This window comes from Leptonychotes weddellii, chromosome 9 (genome assembly GCF_054177405.1).
Source record: "Leptonychotes weddellii isolate Sample4059 chromosome 9, ASM5417740v2, whole genome shotgun sequence".
Lineage (NCBI taxonomy): Eukaryota > Metazoa > Chordata > Mammalia > Carnivora > Phocidae > Leptonychotes > Leptonychotes weddellii.
In genome coordinates, this window is record NC_138377.1 from 93479980 (window position 1) to 93502393 (window position 22414).

At 37.4% G+C, this 22414-nt stretch overlaps 1 protein-coding gene across 1 annotated transcript in view; it reads right to left on the minus strand.

The window, feature by feature from the left end:
• Positions 1–1032: 1032 nt before the first annotated feature.
• Positions 1033–22414, minus strand: part of CLPX (caseinolytic mitochondrial matrix peptidase chaperone subunit X) — a 46207-nt gene continuing 24825 nt past the window's right edge. The window contains exons 6-14 of the mRNA XM_081831260.1: positions 21153–21194; positions 14545–14721; positions 13775–13939; positions 12847–12935; positions 11738–11902; positions 7614–7913; positions 5904–5996; positions 4022–4128; positions 1033–2764 (exon numbers count right to left, since the gene is read on the minus strand). Coding sequence (XP_081687386.1) covers positions 2674–2764; positions 4022–4128; positions 5904–5996; positions 7614–7913; positions 11738–11902; positions 12847–12935; positions 13775–13939; positions 14545–14721; positions 21153–21194 — 1229 coding nt within the window. The 3' untranslated portion in view covers positions 1033–2673. The remainder of the gene's footprint in view (positions 2765–4021; positions 4129–5903; positions 5997–7613; positions 7914–11737; positions 11903–12846; positions 12936–13774; positions 13940–14544; positions 14722–21152; positions 21195–22414) is intronic.

Genomic DNA, 22414 nt, shown 5'->3' on the forward strand with positions numbered 1-22414 from the left:
GAGAACTGATCTGAAAATAGGAGGAAAATGATGAGGTCAGAGAGGGGCAAGTGCTGGAGGACTGTCCGCAAGGAGGCCTCTTGTCCTGTTTCCCTCCATTTTCCTCAGAGCCTTCCCTTCCCAACAATCCAAAATACACATCTAATGATGTGCAACTCTCCTGGTTAATACCCTTTTAATAATGCCCCGCTATTTTCTGCATAAAATTACAACTTAATGGCATACAAGATATTCTATTGTTTTAAAATGGATGGAGCACCCCATATGGGAGACATTATGGTTGGTGCTGATTATAGTTAACAGAATATACGGGTTTCACCCTAGTGGAACTTATGGTATGCCTGGAAAAGACATGTGAAAAATAAGCTTAGGATTTCTCAACTCCTAAATAAAGCTCCCTAGTTGTTCCACATTTGTCAAGAGTTTGGTTTAATTTACATTCTTTCTTTCTGGCAAATTTCTCCTTCATCTTCCCAGATCCATCTGGGCCACCACCTTTTGTGTCCCCACACCTGATACCTACTTCATTTCATTAAGATGCAGAGATGTTTGTGTTTGCTTCCCCTAGCAGACTAGTAATCTTCTTGAAAAACTTGGTCTAATCTAGTGTGGGGCCCATGCAGGACATTTAAGTGCAGGTTCTCAATAAATGTTTAACATAAACTTTAATAACAGAACTTTGTCTGTGGAATATACAACTAGTAGCATTTATTAGAGATATATGAAAGTGCCAAGGATTAACCAATCAGTAGAACAAAGCAGCTCATGATAACTGTATCCTTTTAAAAATGGCACTGCAGGGCGCCTGGGTGGCTCAGTTGGTTGAGCGACTGCCTTCGGCTCAGGTCATGATCCTGGAGTCCCGGGATCGAGTCCCGCATCGGGCTCCCTGCTCAGCGAGGAGCCTGCTTCTCCCTCTGACTCTCCCCCCTCTCATGTACTCTCTCTCATTCTCGCTCTCTCAAATAAATAAATAAAATCTTTAAAAAAAAAAAAAAATGGCACTGCATATGGATATACCACCACACTGGCTTTCATTTAGTACTTTTGTTTTATTCAAATGCCAAAACATAAGTTTCAAGATACAAATTGTAGTTATACTCTGTTTGATTTAAAAACATCAATTATGCTTTGTTAACAACTTCCAAAACCAAATATAAGTTGTTGTGACTAAAATGTCTCCCAGTCCATTTCTGGAGGATTACCCTTAATATATTTAGTAGCTACTCCAATTTTCACTCTACAAAAAGGAAAATGATGACGCTATAAGAGAAAGATAATGAAGAGTTATAATATGAAAGACTTCCTGAAAAGAACTGTAACCATTAACAGAGACTAAAAAGGATACCTGCTTCTGTTCCATTTTATAGCAACCAGGCTTAATCACTCTGCAGAAGTGCATTTCTGGTCCTACCCAGCCATAAATAGATATCTCACATCTCTCATTATATCATAGAAAGCCCAATTTTTCATCAATAGGATTTAGAATTTGCTAATAGCTTAAAGTTCTTTTCCTAAGAAAAAGGGGGTAAAAGGAAAACTCAAGAGTCTATAAACCAAATAACGGAAACAAGTATTTAAATGTACTTCGATTTAAACAATTTCAAATGAGGTTGAACTGAACACACAGTACAGAAACTTGTATCATCATTAAGCTTAAAAGGCACCCAAATACTTTAATATTTATAAAATCAAATGAAATAACTTTCATTGTTAAGCCCCTCCAAATTTCCCCTACTGTTTAGTTTTGTTTTATAATGGAGGTTAGTAACTTAAATTTTAGTGTGAACACATTCATTTCTGCTGAGAGCAAAGCATAGATTTTCTTCAATGTTCTACAACACCAAGGAATTAGACAGATATCCAGCACCAAAAAAACCAAAATAAAACTAGCTCAGCACTTTAGGTAAGTGCAGGGTAGTTTAGCACATGGCCATTACTATGATGCTGCATGCTACTTTTAGAATTAGATGATCTTTTCCTGAAGATTTAAGGCAGACGTCAATTCCATCTGCCATGCTCATCGTACTAAAATGGATCAAGGATGGAAAATAAATCAGACAAATCAGCAAGGGAATGGCCTTTTCTATAGTATCAATTGGGAAGTTGATATCATGCATTAGCAGATAAGACTAGGAACATAGCTAAATAAATCAGCAAAATATGGTTCTTCAGGGTACTTTTTCCATGAAATTTTTAACTACTTGGAGACCCACATATTCCAATTTTTAAGATGAATAAAATTCCAATATTTTCAGGTAACAGATATGGGTAGAAAAAGGTTAAACTAAAAAATGGTATCCTGATTTTAATTTTAAAGAATTTATTTTCCCATTTGTAGAGTAACATTATTGTAAAATCCAGTTATTGCAACACTTGCATTGCTTAAAGGAACTCCTAAGAATTTTGTTAAAGCATATTTTTAAAAAACTGAACCAAAATAATGTACATTTTATCTCTGAACACTGTATCATTAAAGTCCACATAATGTCCTCTGTATAAATCAATGTGATGTTACGTAATATACATGATCTGATTTTTACATCCTAAAGGCTTTTGACCATGTACGATATCCAAGATAGATCCAATGCTTTTAATGTCAGACTGCAGAAACAGTTATGATCATAAACAAAAGAAGGAAAAGTTTTATATACAGGACAGAAGTCTGACAGTTTAGCTGTTTGCTGCATCTGCCTGGCGAGGCCATCCTTCTTCTTCAACTCCAGAGTCATACTCTTCTTCAGAGGATTCTTTCGTTGGAGCCCTATCATAAAAAGCCATTAGGTTTTGGTTTTTTTTTAAATAAAAATTAGGGGTAAACATGATTTCTAGACTCAAAATGATAAATTAATCCATCTAGCTAGAAAAACACACTAAAAATGAAAATATTAAGAGCACTTTAATACTCACATTGCTTAGTGGTGAAAAACAAGAAACACTGAGATCGCATAACTAAGAGTTTTTGAGAAATTTTGAGAAAATTTAAGAAATTTTGAGTAATTTTCCCAATATTTTCCTTAACAAATTTATTACTGAAATAAATTGACAAGGCTTCAACTGCGAAGTCTTAAAAAATCATTTTTTCCGCCAAAAAGGTAGAATCTATTATTTAAACTCAAATGCTTGACATTTAGCATATACCTGTAGTAAAGAAGTCAACAGCTTCTGACCAAATCTGACTTGACTCAAGTTAGCCAAAATTATGATCAGAACACTACAATTTTTTCATATATTGTCATTAGCCAATAAAAGATTAAGTCTCTGAATAACCAATCAACTACCTCCTAAGTTATCTCAGAAGATAAGCAAACATAAAACATAACATACCTTGTGAATTAGTTAAAACAGAAATTTAATTTCTGGTATGTAACACTAATGTCAAGTGCTGTATAATAAATATTCATTGAAAAGATCAGGGGTCAGTAAACTATAGCCTGCAGGTCAAATAAAGCCCATCACCTGTTTTTTTAAATAACAATTTAATGGAACACTGGCATGCTCACTCATTTACGATTATCTACGGCTGCTATTGTGCTCTGAGGGCAGTGGTGAGGAGCTGCAATACACACTGCGAGGCCCTCAAATATTCATCTAGCCCCTCACAAGAAACTCTGCTGACCCCTGGGATAAATAAATGAAGCAGTGAAAGATGTGTCAATCTGTCAACTGACATGATACAACCGAGAGAAAATTTTGTGAAAGATATGAAACAAGTCATTCATAAATGACAGAATTAGCAGCAAAGTTCATTTAAATCTCTTCATTTGGATGACTTCTATGTCTCTTTTGATACTTCTTCCTTAGGGGAAGGCTGATTTAGAAGATCAATTTTCAAAGACTCACAAAATACTATTATTTTATAAATCAAAATTAGAGTATTTTTTCTACAGAAAATTTATGAGATTACCGCACTCTTATGAATATAAGGATGCTTATGCAATTTTTAACAGACCAATAAACCATAGCAATAAAGAGCTGATCTTAAGTTTTAGATTTGTTCAACCTTGACAATATACTTTACCGGATATATCCTGGTTCCTTTTTCCCTTCTACTACTTCTTTGTCAACCTCCACACATACAATATCAGAATTAGGAACTTCAAACATTGGTTCTAGTAACAGCTTTTCCTAAACAGATAAAAAGTAATGAATTATATGGAAAACTGCAGTTACATACAAAATACTTACATTCAATAGGCCACCAATCGAATTCATTAACTCAACAAATACTACTGAATCCCTAATTTTGTACCAGGAACTGAATGTTGAAAAAATCAATATAAAAAGCTCTCATAGTCTTCATATTAAAGCAGCTGCTAACTAAATTCAGAGGGAATTCAATCTGTAAGGGAAAGCTATTTATCTGTAGCTCTGTCTACTTAGGCCACCATGCACACATAAGACTCTACTTCTGGATTCCGGTGTTACTCAGAATTCTTGGCATATTCTATTACCAAAGAGGTCAAATGGTAATCCTTACTTTGAAAATGATTTAATCCTAAGCCATCTCTACCAAACTCTTCAATTTTGAACTATGACTTCAAATAAGCATTTGTTTCAACAGGGCTGCAGATCTTAAGGAAAATACTGGGAGTATATAAAATGTCTTTCAAAATGTTAACTATATGACCTATTCTTGTAGTTTTCATGCTTATAAATCTGTCCTTAATCAGTAACACCTGAAGTCCAGGACTTCATTAGAGAGTATAATCTCAAACTGTGATAAATGTGTAGTTCCAACCAAAAAGTCCTACTGAGATGAGAATTAATAATTAGCAATGAAATCCTTAAAAGAGAATAGGAACATGTGCTTGCTTTGGGAGCACAAAGGAAAATAGTAACCCACTGTACAGCCAGACCTGGAAAGTAGGGGAGAGAACACCATAAAGAAGAAAGTAGGTGATGGCTGAAAATAGGCTGGGTCTCTAGAATTTCTAACAGAACAAAAAACAGGGAGTTCACAGGGTGCCTGGGTGGCTCAGTTAAGTGTCCAACTCTTGATTTCAGCTCAGGTCATGATCTCAGTCATGAGATTGAGCCCTGCATGGGGCTCCACTCGGGGTGTGGGGCCTGCTTAAGAATCTCTCTCCGTTGGGGTGCCTGGGTGGCTCAGTTGTTAAGCGTCTGCCTTCGGCTCAGGTCATGGTCCCAGGGTCCTGGGATCGAGCCCTGCATCGGGCTCCCTGCTCCACAGGAAGCTTGCCTCTCCCTCTCCCACTCCCCCTGCTTGTGTTCCCTCTCTTGCTATATCTCTCTCTGTCAAGTAAATAAAATCTTAAAAAAAAAAAATTTTTCTCTCCCTCTGCCCCTCCCCGCCGCTCACACTCTGGGAAGAAAAGAAGAAAAAAAGAATAGTGAGTTCATATCATAGTGAAGAATTTAAGGGTAAAAAATATGATATCTGCAATTTAATTTCAAACAGACAAGAATGAGGATTTCAATGGCTCTGAGACAGTGCTCTGGAGAGGTTAGTCAAAAGGCCTGAGTAAAATTTTCTAAATTCTCCTTCCCAGAATCCTGATTTTCTCTATTTCTTTAATGATATTATGTCCTTTGTTGCAAAAGCTTACTTACTTACTTATTGGAGGAGAGAGAGAGGAGGCGGGGAGGGAGAGGGAAAGAGAAAATCTTAAGCAGGAAACCTGAAATCATGACGTGAGCCAAAATCCAGAGTCAGATGCTTAACTGACTGAGCCATGCAGGTGCCCCTGTTGCAAACACTTTACAGTTCCTTTTTTATAATAAAGAAAAACATAATCTATGGAGGAAAAAAAAAAAATCACAAGAAACAATACCAGGCCAGTTCTCTGGATATATTTCCAAAGAAATAACACGGAGGCTTAATATTTGCAAAATCAAGAGCAAGAAAATAATCTAGTTTTTGTATAATAACACCAACTTACCATTATGGACCGAAGACCTCGTGCACCTGTTTTTCGTTCTAGTGCCAATCTGGCTATAGCTTTCAAAGCATCCTCAGTAACATTCAGTTCACACTACAAATACATAAAAAGAAATGAGAACTTAGATAATACCTGATTATAGTTTCCTAATATAACCATATAGCATTTGATCTATTAACTGTTACTACCTACCATCATTCCTAGTCTTTGTAGAACAAAAAGGGACAAATGCCCTAACTTTACAGGTAAAGAAATAAGTTCAAGCAGATTAAGTACACTGATTCACTAATACTTAGAAACACAGGATCTTCATGTCTTGACTCAATCTATCCCCTTACAGACTAAAGCATTTTTTGGCCATCACTTTCTTCCTTGAAAACACTCATCACTCATTTTAAAGAGTGTTACTAACCCTCTGATCCTAAAGAACAAAGGCAAAACTTTAGACAAATCTAAATTACCACAAATTCCAAAATAGAGTTCAAATTATTGATACTTTATTAACATACTAAAAAAAAAAGTCAACATACTTTGGAACATCAGACTTCACAAGATCTTGGTATTAAGCAAATTTAATTTCTACTTCCAGAAAATGTAAAATTTAAGTAAGGTAATTATCTCTCATGGTGCTTTACAGCCTTGCCTTCAAGCACTTGTTTATGTCAATTAGCCTATGAGAAGTAACAGTTCTCATTGTGATTTTGAATCACAAGTTTGTCATTAGTCCTTGAAGAGGTTTTCTAGATTAACATGGACTTTCTAGGACTTTATTCAACACTTATTGGGCCCTTACGTGTGTATATACTAGAGATGGAATGAGGAATTACCATCTTTGCCCTCAAGGAACTTAAGTCTACTGGGTGGTGACAAATTAGCACACTAGCATTTACAGCAGTGTATGCACAATGGTGCTAAGGGAGCACCAATGTGGGGGCATTAAACAAAGCAAGGGGACCAATGAAGGATTTGAGAGGAGTAACTAGCTTTGTGTTTATTCCTTCACTAGATATTTATTAAGAACTTAAAATCTATTTTCTGGGCACTATGTTCAACAATATAAAAATGATCCATTCTGGAAGTAAAATGGAAGACAATGGTATTTTGGTGGTGGTGGTCAGAAATAGACTTGAGACAGGGAGACCTTTTAGGAGCCAAAAGCATGGGTCAAGGTAAAGAATGATAAAGGAGCTTGAGGTAGTGGTAGCAGAATGAAGAGAAGGAAACTAATATTTAGAGACACTAAGTTCATAAAACCCAAAACCTAAGCTATATGACCAGATGTGTGTGCTTGTGGGATTGGATGTCTGACTACAGAGAAGTAGGTGTGGAAGGTGAGAGAACTTAAGACAAAAGTATATAAAAGTATACACAGTATGCTGCAACAAAAGCATTTAAAATTTTAAGGCTGAAAGGACAACCCCTTAAGTGTCCGACTTAAGGGGTTGAGAGTAGGCTGCTGGCTTAATTTCCCTCTACATATATCCTTGGGCTTCAACTTCAATGACGATTTTAATTAGGAAAAAAATAAAGCCAACTCCTAAATGTCTAGTGTAACACAATCTGCCTTCCCTGATTCCTAGTTCCATATTTAGTGAGGAATAGGCTGGTATTCCAAATAAGCAGGATTGTTTTTGCTTTTTGTTAAGCTAATTTATGCAGAGTTTCAATGGCAAAAACCCAAAAATGAAGTATGAAAAATAAAAATCTAACCTTATCCATGCTGAATAAGGCCTGGTACTGAGGAATAACAGCATTACGTGGCTCAGTCAGTATCTGTACAAGTGTTTTCTCATCAAGGCTATGCAAAGGAACTACCACAGGCAACCGTCCCACAAACTCAGGAATCATGCCAAATTCAATGAGATCTCTGGCTTCTACATGACGTAATAATCGATCTTTTTCTTCAATGTCTTGGTGAGTATTTGATTCTCCACTTCGGTTGGCAAGGTCTGCAGCAGCTGCTGCCCTTCTGCCTTTTCCCAGATTAGATGGTGTTCCAAATCCAAGATACTACCAAGAAAAGACAGATATTAAAAATAGTAGAAAGAAGTTGCATTGTATTAAGTACTTTGCATACATGTCTCATGTGACCTTTGCAATAGATGAAAGTTCTATTGTCATTCATATTTTACAAATGAAGAAAATGACCTTCGAAAGGTTAAGTACCTTGACCAAGTTCTCCTTGCTGTAAGTGGTAAAGTCAGGATTTGAATTCAGGCCTATCTGCCTTTAGAATTGAGAACTAAACCACCATTTAATAACCAACTCTCAAAGAATGAATTCTAGTAAAAGTAGATAGAATCTTAGGCGGGTGCATCCAATTTCCACCATGATTAAGGGTCTCTGTGGAATTAAAGATGATGTCTTCCTTAGTGTTCCTTGCATCTCGGGACCGAATGGAATTTCAGATGTTGTGAAGGTGACTCAGACTCCTGAGGAGGAGGCCCGTTTGAAGAAGAGTGCAGATACACTTTGGGGGATCCAAAAGGAGCTGCAGTTTTAAAGTTTTCTAATGTACCACTTCACTGTCTAGACTACAACAGGATTTTAGTTGGAGGTTGTGTATATTGTCCTTATTATCTGATCTGTTACTCAAGTAATATTAAAATGGCCTAAGAAAAAACATCCGTTTCCTAAAGTTCCAAATCGGAATGCTTCACCAAACCCTGCAGCTGTATCCTGATGCTGGATGCTACCTGTCTTTGTAGCCCTAAATTGGTTAATGTAAGTTAGCCCCACCGTCTCAGAGGCACCACTGCCAGGACTGCAGAGCTGCGGTCGTGTGTTTACTGTGTGTTCTGTCACTTCGGGTTCCTTCCCCCAACATCTGACATGCCTAGTCCATCTTTTCCGGTCAGTCACGTCCTGGGATCCAATGTATAAATTCAGTATTGCACGTACAGTGCGTAACTGTTCTGAAGGACCTTTATTTTGTGTACCATATATGTCAGAATATAGTATACATGGCCATATAATGTAAAAAGACAATGCAACCAACTATCCTAAGTGTCATACCAACTAAAATACCAAATAAATTTTGAACAGTGAAAAAAAAAAGTAGATGGGTAAAAACTATGAAGGGAGGTCCCTTAGAACTCAATGATGATGCTGTAGGATTTTTCAGAGACCTCTAGACTAGTGTGGGTCCTAAAATGTGTAAGAACTGTTAAAATGGAGACCAGTAATTATTTTGTAACCAAAATTAATTTTCTAACATTGTAAATAGTAGCAGTGCCTATGCAACAAGGTGCCTTATAAGGAAATTATGCACAAGTGTCTTAAGTCACTGCTAAGAATTCTATTAAAATCATGATTTGAGGTTGCACATGTCAACCTATGAGTTAGAATAATTCTAATTTTATAAAAAACATGTAAGAATGACATTAAACAAGAAGGCTAACTTTGCTGCAAAAGTCTGGGTATCGGGGAGCCTGACTGTGGGTCAGTTGGTGGAGCATGCGACTTTTGATCTCGGGGTTGTGAGTTCTGGATGTAGAGATTACTTAAAATTTTAAGTTACTTAAATTTTAAGATTACTTAAAAAATAAAATCTTTAAACACACACACACACACACACACACACACACATACCCATTGTTTAAAAAAAAAAAAGGTTGGGTATCTAAGGTGTATGGCTCTTGCTTCAGTCAGTATAAAAGAACTATACTCCAGGCAATTGTCAGAAAGTTTAATTTTGATATGTCATACAGCTTCTGTTGAAAAGAGAAGCTCATGGTATGTAAGAAAATAGTCTAAGTTAAAAATTCATCCCTCTGTTTCTCTAAGCTGTATACATGAATAGTGTATCAGGAAGAAAAATATCTTCCATTCAATAATTTAAACATTAGTAAGCATTTATTATATATATAAGCATATATAATTAAAAGTATATTTATTTTATGTAATATATATAAACATTTACAAAGCATTATCATAAAACACTGGAAACACAAACCTGAAGACAGCCATTACCCTAAAGGGGCTTATTTAGAGTGAGAACCCATGAAGGAATTAAAGTATCATAGGTGCAATGAAGGACAACCGTCCAGGAAATTGTAGCAGTAGAAAGGAGGGAAAGAGGCACATACTGGGGAGGGAGGGTAGGAGGTGATCAAGAAAGCTTCACCAAGTCTTAAAAGATGAACATAGATTTGCCAACTGGACTGAAGTAGGGGAGGGCATGAGCAAAGGCAAGAGGAATAAAACTTAGGAGTGCAAGCAGTCTGATATGGTTGGAACATAGGTGTATTATTTAATATTGTACCCCTGGCTTCCAACAAGGGCTGATAAAAACAACAGCCACATGGATGTATTTAATCCTCTATAAAATCACTGTTGAAGACTCTCGTATCTCTCTGTCTCTTTTCCATAAAGATCTACATGACAAACTCTTTTTTAATGTCTCTCCTAAAGACCTCATACGCTTCCCCTTTCAGGTAATACTAGAGCCCATGATTTCTCCCTACTTTTCATTAAGAAGTTCAAATGACCTAGGACCTAAACCTGCCTTCTACATGTTTCTGATCTCTTTTTTGACGTTACTTTTAACTGTTTTTTTCTACATGTTCCTAGCTTCAAATTCTTTTTGGAAGCAGTAATTTTAAGTAAGTATCAGAACATGGTCCTTGTCTTTGGTTACAGAATTTCTTTAAGTAAATTTTACACCCAATGTGGAGCTCAAACTCTTGATCCCAAGATTAAAAGTTGTATGCTCTAGAACTGAGCCAGCCAGGTGCCCCCAGAATTTTGAATATAAAGTTACCTCCCTCCCCCCACACTCTCTCACATACAAAGAAATAATTTCTTCTTTCTAATTTGTTAGGCTAATTCATGCAAAATTTCAAAAGCAGGAATAACATAAATTAACTAATATGAAAAATTAAAATCTAACTTTATCCATGCTGAGTAAGGCCTGGTACTAAGGAGTAACAGCATTATATGGCCCAGTCAGTATTCGTACAAAGGTGTTTTCTCATATAGGCTATCCAAAGGAACTACCACAGGCAACCATCCCATTAGCAGTATTATTTTTTTACTGATAATAAACTGCTATTTAATCTAGTGGGTACAAAGCCTAGGAGACTTAAAGCAAACAGTGCAGCAGAGTTGATCTATATTTTTTTAGATAGAATACTATGTTATATAAAAGAAATCATTTGTGGCTATTATGTAAAACACAAAAACATGGAAAATACTGGTGTGTTTTGGGCTTCTTGACACTGTGCTGACATTACATTTTATTGTAATCAACAAATAGGTACTGGGCATGTACCTTGCAGATATGAAGAAGTAAGTTCCAGTTAAAATCAAGGCTATTTAAGTTAAAATCAAGAATGTTTAAAAAAAATCTATAAAACTAAGTGGGATCACAACCCTACCCCAACCCCCAAACTGGTCCCCTTGTTTTGTGATTGTCTGAGGTGATCTACGATAAGACTAGCTCTTTATAAGGATCTGGTGAATTGGGCAAAAGGCCTGAATAGAAATTTTACTGATGTGATGCAGCTACCTCAAATTATAAAAGAACTCCTCAGATAAAATATAAAACCGAAATAATCAAGTTACACTTTAAAAATGCCCTTTAAATAGATGATCTTGAGAAATCTTTCAATTTACCACTCTGAAATTTAAAAAAAAAGACAAAACCTAGGAATATATTTCTGGTATGCTCTAAGAAAACCTAACTCTTAAAAATCCACAACTGGAATTAACATAAGAATAAAAAAAAAAAAAAATCCACAACTGGCAGCCAGCAGGTATGAGAACAGAAACTGACCATCCATCCTCTATAACTTCAAATGTGCTCTACTCTATAACACTTCAGAAAAACTCACCTTTTCATTTTTCCTCCTGCTGATGATTCTGTCTAAGCCATTGAAAGCACCAGAGGCAACAAACAGGATGTTTGTTGTATCAACTTGTACTGTTTCTCCACGTAACTTGCGGGAATTCTTTTCTGGAACATTAACTATCGTGCCTTCTAGTAGTTTTAATAACCCCTAAATGAAGAACAAATGATTTATAGCATCATTGTGTAAGTGTATTATTTATTATACTTTAGAAAATGGGATTCAAAGGGGAAAAAAATGTGTGGTATAGTCAATGAGCGTAATTAAAGAAAACTCCCACATTTCTACAACTAACATGAAAATCTAATGCACTATCATATTAATAATTTGTAAATTTATTTGGAATAGTTACAGATTCCTGATGCACTCTGGAAATAGTCAATGTGAAAGGTTGCTTTTGATGGTAAAGACATAATTCTGACCTAAAGACAGAATTATGACTCTGTAAGATGGTAGCCAACCATGGTGGGAACATTCAAAATTTGAATAGTTGATAAACTTTGAGACTACCTGTATTTTGAGATGCTTTTATAAAAAAATTACCTAGCACATTTTGTAAGTGTGACCTCTCTATGTCTTGGTCAAAATTAAATGAAAGCAATTTTCCTTATCCTGTATTTTATATCATAATTCGTTACCAATAAAAAGTCAAGTTGGCCAATAGAGCATTAAGACTTCAATTATCATTCTACATAGAATGAAACACGATTTTATCTATTTTATCCTATTATCTAAGTGAAAAGAATAAGATACATGTACATACTTCATTTATGTCTAGTTAGAACCAGAACTCTCAAGGGTCTTCTAGAAATGTTTAACTGGGCCTCAAAAGAATAAAATCAACAAAAATCAAATTTCATTTTTTTCTATCCTTTCAAATATTTTTAATTTCCTAAGAAAGGTAATTTGGTACTTAAAATCACCAACAGCTTTCTCTTAGGATCTGAACTACATTAAAATGGTATGTGGAGTTTGGGGTGGGAGAAATAAACAAAACAGAATCTAATTGAATGTGAAACCAAACGTACAATATTTGGGAGGTTGATGTGTTCCCTTCCTTTTAGTGGGCTTGAACAAAATATTCAACTGCTTACTTGCTGAACGCCTTCTCCACCTACATCCCGTAACTGATGAATGCCTGGCACACTGCCAATCTTATCTACTTCATCCAGAAAGACAATTCCTATAATTTAAGGAGGATTCTATTTATAATATGAAAAAGATATACAGAAGATAACCTCAGTTTTAAAAGACTAGGTAGCTAGAGAGCAAGGTTATTCAATCTTTCACACTTAACATATACAAAGCTTAATTTCATAAAAATACACTGCTGTCTCTCCCATTCCTAATTTAGTGTAAATGTTTTATAATCCATTTTATAGAGTATCACTTGGGTATGATAACCAATTCTCTCTGACGTTAGTTAACCTACCCCACTAATGTTTTCAGGTTCTTTATTCTAGGAAGCTGAGATAGAGGCATAGGTGGGAAGCATGAGGTGTATGCAGTGCTGGTACTAGCAAAACTTTAGATTACTCTTTCCCATCTATATACTCTTGTCTTAAAGGATTTGGACAGGCAGCTGTCAAGCTCTTCATGTAAACAAGGACAGATGATAGGTGGGGAGAGGAGAAATGCAGAATCTATGACATCCTGGAGGTCAATAAGCTAATCTGTTTCTAGATTCATCCTGCACTCTCCCACCCTTGTCCTTGCCCCCTCTCCTACCCCACCCCAGGATTAGGAGTCTAGAGGGGAGTCAGAACAGGAAAAACAATGATAGCATTAAGGATCTAATGGAATAGTAATGTGGCCTGTTTTCACCCTAGTAGCCATCTTACAACAATAAGGCAAAGCAAACTTTGTGGCCCTTAGTATGCTAGAAAATGTTTAACATAGCTATCATTATACAATTACAGAATTTTACTCCTTGACACAACAAGAATTATAGTATTTCTTAATATTAGACTGCTTCTCCAATAGACTACATCTGGGGATAGACAAGCTGTACTGAAAACATACCTTGTTGTGCTTTTTCTACATTGTAATTGGCATCTTGGAGCAGTTTGGCAATCACAGATTCAATATCTTCACCTACATATCCAGCCTGAGTCAAAGTTGTACAGTCACAGATAGCAAAAGGGACATCAAGGCATTTAGCTAGAGTTTGTGCCAGCAGAGTTTTACCTACAAATAGAAACAGCAACTAAAAGTTTACTAAAAATATGTTGATATACAATTTGTCTACAAAAATGTAAAATAAACTAAAACTAGTATATAATAAAAAATTATTTGTACATCTTTACTATTATTTAGTTTTAATGGTATGTTATTCTTATTACTCCCATTAAGAAGTTAGGGATTGGGGGCGCCTGGGTGGCTCAGTCAGTTGGGCTTCTGACTCTTGATTTTGGCTCGGGTCATGATCTCAGGGTCCTGGGATCTGGATCAAAACCACGTCAGGTCCTGCACTCAGTAAGGAGTTTTCTTGAGTACTCTTCTTCCTCTCCCTCTGCCCCTCCCCCTGTTCATATGCACATGCATGCACTCTCCCTAAAATAAATAAATCTTAAAAAAAAAAAAAAAAATGTTAGGGATTGACCTAAAGGGCAATATCAACTCCTCAAATTCAGCTTGAAGCCTATGCAGAAATACTGCTAATGTATCCCTAAGATTGGCCTTAGATTTTCTTCTCAAGAGCCAGAATCCCCCAATCACAAGACAGAGGTTACAGACCATTTATCTTCTATTTTTTTTTTTTAAATGAGTAATTTTTTCAGGAAGTTATTTACCTGACCCAGTTGGTCCAAGCAGCAAAATATTACTCTTTTCAAGTTTTATGTCATCATGGGAAGAATCCAACACTTCACCTCCTCGTTTTTCCTGAGGTATTTGTTGATTTACCTGTTGCTGCATTGATGCTCCTAAAGCATTACCATGTGGACTAATTCCGGCGATCTGAAGCAATTCTGAAAGAATGCCAAAGAAATTATTAGAGCTTCATTTGATTTTACTTGAAAAAATGCCAATAGAACCCTAAATCTAAGACTAATCACATATTTAGAAAAACTTAAATATTTTGACATTCTGTCTTACCTAAAAAGAAAACTTCAAATTATCTAGTAACAAATGTACAACATACGATTTTTCAGGGAACCTCAAGCAAAGTAAATGGATTCTTTTCACCCTCCTCATTTATGTAAATCTGTATGAGGAATGCCCTTTCACTTAAGGGAAAGCAGTATAAGGAAAAGAGAACAGTGCTGGGTGTAACAAAGCTTTAGCTCTGGTCTTTCCATTGTGTCTAAATAGCTGTATGATCTTGGGCAAGTCATAGAAACTTTGTTTCTGTTTCCTAACCTATAAAATGCCAGTAATACCTGTCCTATCAATTTCAAACACAAGGTGGAAGGTAGAAGAATAAAATGCAATTGATTTGGAGACACCTTAAAAGACAAACAAATGCATATAGATTTTTTCAGTACAAATGAAGCAGGACTATAGGGAAAGGGAAAAACACTAAGCACAGTAACAGAACCAAGACTAGAACGGAGAAATAGAGAACCTGGGTTCTAGTCTTTTTCTGTCACTGTGTAGTTGTAGGACCATGGCAAATCGCTTAACTTTACTGGGCCTGCTTCCTTACTTATTAAGTGAAAATATCAAGACCTATGACGTCTACAGTCTCTTTCACATCTAAAAATGATTCTGTGAGTCTACCAGAGAAACCAAATATGGTAAGACTCCTTGGCGCTATCTGAAATTTTTGATTTTATAGGATCCCAAATGGCTCTTTTCAGTCCCTTTATTAGGGACACAGTGCTTAGCTAGATGGGAATGATACTGCTGGTGAACTATTATTGTATCAACTGGGTGCCTAAAAACAAAACTTTGTTCTCACTCTCTCAGCTGAAGGAAAGAATTCCAATAGTCTTTTCAATTATCCAGATGCGTAAATCCATATTGCTCCTGGTTTTCAGCATTTGAGGTATCTGTGTTCTTATCCTATTTATGTTTTCTGGATTTATTTTTAGTTTGTTTCTAATAAATGGGTTAAGAATATCAGTACTTCCGGGGCACCTGGGTGGCTCAGACGGTTGAGCGGCCAACTCTTGATTTCAGCTCAGGTCATCATCTCAGGGTCCTGGCATCGCCCCCCCACCTCAGGTTCTGCGCTCAGCGGGGAGCCTGCTTGAGGATTCTCTCCCCCTCTGCACCCCCCCCCAACTCACGTACATGCTTGCACTCTCTCTCAAATAAATCTTAAAAAAAAAAAAAAAAAGACTACCAGTACTTCTCAATGCATTACTATTTTAATCAAACCAAAAGATAGATGTTCAGCAGATAAAACTATTATTATGGTCCTATTCCATCTGGCTGGCACTTTCAATTATCTTAGGGTCACAGTTCAAGTAAACAGTTATTCTAGTCATCAAAATTAGGCACTGAAGGGGTGCCTGGGTGGCTCAGTCGGTAAAATGCCAGACTCTTGCAGTTGAGCCACGCATGGGGCTCTGCACTCAGTAGGGAGTCTGTTTCAGATTCTCTCTCCCTCTCATTCTTGTTCTCTCTCTCAAATAAATAAATAAATAAATCTTTTTTTTTAAGAAATAGGAATTCAATTAACATTTTAATTTGAATTGTGCTATATCTGAGGGTTAATTATTACTGAATAATTCACAATGCTGTGCCTCATTTTGATCCACATCAGGGAAAAAAATGCTGTCTCCTACACAAGTTTAGTTAGTTGTCCCTAGTAAACGAAAATTTCTTTTTTTTCAGCAAAATCTAGTTAGAAATTGTGACAATATAGGATGGAGCTTAGGCTTGAGTGTAGGCTGGCCCAATGGGAAAAATTATTTAGGTGACTAATTGGAACAAAATCGCAAGAAGCATATTAACTAGAGTGGAGTCACAGAATAAATGTATTTAACTTAAGCGATGATTTAAGTTAAAAATTTTTAAAGATTTTATTTGAGAGAGAGAGAGCACGCATGTGCGCACACAAGTGGGGTGAGAGGCAGGGGGAGAGAGAGAAATAGAACCCCCCCACACCCCCCCCTCGCTGATCAGGGAGCCTGATGCGTGGCTTGATCCCAGGACCCTGGGATTATGACCTGAAGTGAAGGCAGACGCTTAACCCACTGAGCCATCCAGGCACCCCAATTTAATTTAAATTTTATTTTATTTTTTAAGATTTTATTTATTTATTTGACAGAGAGAGACACAACGAGAGGGAACACAAGCAGGGGGAGTGGGAGAGGGAGAAGCAGGCTTCCCACAGAGCACGCAGCCTGATGTGGGGCTCGATCCCAGGACCCTGGGATCATGACCTGAGCTGAAGGCAGATACTTAATGACTGAGGCACCCAGGCGCCCCTAATTTAAATTTTAGAAATTTTTTAAAAGATTTTTTATTTATTTATTTGACAGAAAGAACACAAGCTGGTAGAGTAGCAGGTAGAGGGAGGGGGATAAGCAGGCTCCCTGCTGAGCAAGGAGCCTGATGTGGGGCTCAATCCCAGGACCCCAGGATCATGACCTGAGCCAAAGGCAGTTGCTTAACCAACTGAGCCACCCAGGCACCCCAATTTAATTTAAATTTTATTTTATTTTTTAAGATTTTATTTATTTATTTGACAGAGAGAGACGCAGCGAGAGAGGGAACACAAGCAGGGGGAGTGGGAGAGGGAGAAGCAGGCTCTCCGCAGAGCAGGGAGCCTGATGTGGGGCTCAATCCCAGGACCCTGGGATCATGACCTGAGCCGAAGGCAGACGCCCAACGATTGAGCCACCCAGGCGCCCCTAATTTAAATTTTAAAAAGAGGAATAATTTGTGGGCACCTCGGTGGCTCAGTGGGTTAACTGTCTGCCTTCCACTCGGGTCATGATCCTGGGGTCACAGGATCAAGCCCCGCATGGGGCTCCCCGCTCAGCCAGGGGCCTGCTTCTCCATCTCCCTCTGCCATTCCCCCTGGTTGTACTCTCTCTGTCAAATAAATAAAAATCATTGAAAAAAAAAAACAAAAAGAGGAATAATTTAAATAGTGCATGTTTGTCATTCCGTTTCTTTTTTTTTAAGATTTTATTTATTTATCAGAGAGAGAGAGAGAGCGCACAAGTTGGGGGAGGGACAGAGGGAGAAGCAGGCTCGGTGCTGAGCAAAGAGCCCTGATGAAGGACTTGATCCCAGGACCTTGGGATCATGACCTGAGCCGAAGGCAGACACTTAACTGACTGAACCACCCAGGCGTCCCTGTCATTCCATTTCATGAAAATATGCTCCAGAGTAAATTTGAGCTAACTCACCTGTCCTTTCAGTCTGTTTCTGCATCTCTCTCAATGCATGAGCAGCTCTCTATAATGAGTGAGCAGACTAGTGTACGGAGCTCATCAGCCATGTGGCCCTGGACAAATTACTTAAAATTTCTGCACTTTGTTTTCTTATCTATAAAATGGGTGTGAAAATAATAGTTTCTGTCTCACAGGTTTTAAGAAGATTAAATCAGTTAAAATATGTAAAACACTTAGAACTGTGCTTGGCAGAGTTTTATAAATGTTATAAAAGAATTTGCTATCAGTATTGCTATTTCCCTAATGTTTAAGTATTTATATAACATAGCCCAAATGCAAGCCAGTTGTTTCATGTGGTGCTCAACTGAAGAAAAACATGGTCCAATGATGGGAAAAAAACCCACCAGTCTGAGAGTAGTACGTTGATCTCTGACATGTGATTTCTAAAAAAAACTTTAAAGAATATTTCGATTATGCATCATTTTGGCCTAATGCCCTAACTTTAGAATCTAAAACCCCACATCGGACAAGATGAAACTATACATGAAAATAAATTCTATTTAAGCTTTCAAAATATTACTTTAAGTCAATCAATATATATAATTACAAATTGGTTTTACCTAATAAGTGTTATCTGTTACCATTTAAGTTACATTAAATCACTACATATATATCTTTCAAAATATTCACTATAGATTTTTCTTTACTAATTCATACTAGTTTCACTAGCTATCTGTCCAAATTTATGAATATAGTATTTTTTAAAGGATTTTCTTTATTTATTTGAGAGATTGCGAGAGAGAGCTAAGTAGGGGGAGAGAGAGAGGGAGAGGGAGAAGCAGGCTCTCTGCTGAGCAGGGAGCCCAATGCAGGGCTTGATCTCAGGACCCTGAGATCATGACCTGAGCTGAAGTCAGATACTTAACTGACTGCGCCACCCAGGCACCCCTTGAATATAGTATTGACAGCACAACTGATTATATTTTTGGATTAGAAAATATAAATTATACATGGGTTTATTTAGATCTTATATTCTTTATTTTTTTTAAAGATTTTATTAATTTGTCAGAGACACAGAAAGCACAACCAGGGGGAGTAGGAGACAGAGGAAGGAGCAGGCCCCCTGCTGAGCAAGGAGCCCGATGTGGGACTCAATCCCAGGACCCTGGGATCACGACCTCAGCCGAAGGCAGACGCTCAACCGACTGAGCCACCCAGGCGTCCCTAGATCTTATATTCTTATATATAATCTAATTCTACTGCATTGTATCTAAAGATTTTATTTGTTTGAGAGAGCGAGAGAGAGGGCGTGAGAGCAGAGTGAGGGGCAGAGGGAGAAGCAGACTCCCCACTGAGCAGGGAGCCTGATGTGGGGCTGGATCCCAGATCATGACCTGAGCTGAAGGCAGATGCTTAACCGACTAAGCCAGCCAGGCGCCCCTCTACCATGCATGATATAATCATTATTTCCATAAAATTTAAGTGTAACTAGAGATAATACAATTTTATTACATGTAATAGCTCTCATGCCAGAGTTGGTAAACTAGTCATGTTCTCATGGCTCATCCTGCATATATAGTATACTTCAAATAATAGCTATATAATATATCTTGGTTCAGGGGCAGCTAGGTGGCTCAGTCAAGTGTCTGACTCTTGATTTTGGCTCAGGTCATGATCTCAGGGTCATGAGATCGACCCCCTCATCAGGCTGTGCTAGGTGTGGAAATTCTCTCTCCCTCTCCTTCTGCCCCTCTCCCTGGGTCATTTGTGCTCTCTAAATCAATTATTTAATTTAAAAAATAATGTATCTTGGTTCAAAGGCAAATGTGAAAGTACCAAACTTATAAGTGAGAAGTGTTCACTGGGGTTTATCTATTATCTGTTCGTTATTTTAATTACTGAATTTATTTTAATTACTGAATTATTTATTCAGTAATTCATTTATTTAATTACTGAAACTAAAGGCGGTGTGAATCTTTTTATGAACCTTTACCATCTGTGCAACAACTACATAATGGGAATGGATGCAAGACATCAGAATGGCCACAATCCTTAGGATATCAGGTCCTTCCACACCCTCCCATCAGATCATCTGATGCTTATAGGGGCAATCCAAGGCTGGAAACAGTGAGTTGGGGCTTATTCATAATTTGCAAGGCTATACCAAGTTTCATAAACACCAAAAAAAAGTGTTTCGGATAAAGGGAAGCTAAAAGATAACCTAACCTACCTCTCCAAAAATTTCTGTCACATATAAGCAGGCCACTAATTGTATAGGGGAAAAAAGATAAAATAGCAAGCTACAGATTTTTTTTTGTTTTTTAAAGATTTTATTTATTTGAGAGAGAGAGAATGAGAGAGAGCGAGCACATGAGAGGGGGGAGGGTCAGAGGGAGAAGCAGACTCCCTGCTGAGCAGGGAGCCCGATGCGGGACTCGATCCAGGGACTCCAGGATCATGACCTGAGCCGAAGGCAGTCGCTTAACCAACTGAGCCACCTAGGCACCCGCAAGCTACAGATTTAAAAAAAAAAAAAAATACAATTCCTGTTAATATGCATGCAGATCTATATTTATAGAGAAAAACTATACAGATTTTATTTCTCTGCATTACGCTTTAAGAAATATCACAACAGGGGACGCCTGGGTGGCTCAGTCGTTGGGCGTCTGCCTTCGGCTCATGTCATGATCCCAGCGTCCTGGGATCGAGCCCCGCGTCGGGCTCCCTGCTCCACAGGAAGCCTGCTTCTCCCTCTCCCACTCCCCCTGCTTGTGTTCCCTCAATTGCTGTGTCTCTCTGTGTCAAATAAATAAATAAAATCTATAAAAAAAAAAAAAAAGAAAGAAAGAAATATCACAACAGAAAAGATAAAATCAAATATCTGAAGTAACTCAACATATACAAACTACACAAATTAGCTATGAAAATCTGTTCCAAAGTTATATATATACCATGTATCATAAACATGTTCATATAACATACAGTATCTTTCTTGGTAATACATGAGCAAATACATGTCTACCATTACTACTGCTGACATACTTCACTGAGTTAAATCTCAAAAGGAAGAATTATTACAGAGGAACACCTGAGGAGAGGTCACTTACTTGTAAATCTGTACTCGTCCTCCCGTCTTCTTATTTCTAACTCTAAGAAATAGGATAAAATGACAACATGAAAATACGTATTTGCTTAGTTTAGAGAAACAAACAAGGAATATCTCACTTCTTGCCCTCTTCCAAATATACATAAAGAATGTCTTCATTGTTTTTGTAGCTTTTCACAGTATGAAAGAATCTATATGTTACATCCTTTCTATATTAAAAAAACCCAAACATGTTAATGATGGATGTCCAATTGCTAACATTCACATCTGTCAAATACTAAGTTGGTATTTTAAAAAGGGTAGTAATCATTTAAGTCTTCAACAAAAGTTTAAACCCCTCATACCAATACCATAAACACAACCATTTGCTTTCCCAGTACCTAGAATAGCTTAACTACTGATTTGCTGACTGAAGGGACCAGAAAATAATCATTTTGCTTCATGACTAGACAGTGCTATTTTGACTCTATAAAAATATGAAGGTTCCATGTCTTCCGATATTATGACTTACATTTTCTGTTTTTTTTTTTTTAAAGATTTTATTTATTTATTTGACAGAGAGACACAGCTAGAGAGGGAACATAAGCAGGGGAAGTGGGAGAGGAAGAAGCAGGCCTCCCGCAGAGCAGGGAGCCAGATACGGGGCTCGATCCCAGGACCCCGGGATCATGACCTGAGCCGAAGGCAGATGCTTAACGACTGAGCCACCCAGGCACCCCATGACTTACATTTTCTAAAAATAAAAAACTGATACTACCATATAACTATTTTACAGTAAGTTCAACAAGTGAGCAAGTTGTCTTCAAGCCAGTAAGTTACCAAAAATAATCAAAAGATATTATAGTTTTATAAATGTAAATATTTACCAGAATTCCCTCAAATTGTAAAATGATGACTTAAAGTATGTAAAATGATAGATTACAGGGGTGCCTGGGTGGCTCAGTTGGTTAAGTGTCTGCCTTTGGCTCAGGTCATGATCTCCGGGTCCTGGAATCAAGCCTCGGGTCTGGCTCCCCTGCTCAGTGGGGAGTGTGCTTCTCCCTCTGCTCCTCCCCCTGCTCGTGCTCTCTCTCTCTCAAATAAATAAATAAATAAAATCTTTAAAAATAAATAAAATGATAGATCATAGGCCTAAGTAAGAAATCAGGGCTCCTAGCCAATTAAAAACAAACACACCTTAGGGGGGGAAATCGGAGGGGGAGACGAACCATGAGAGACAATGGACTCTGAAAAACAAACTGAGGGTTCTAGAGGGGAGGGGGG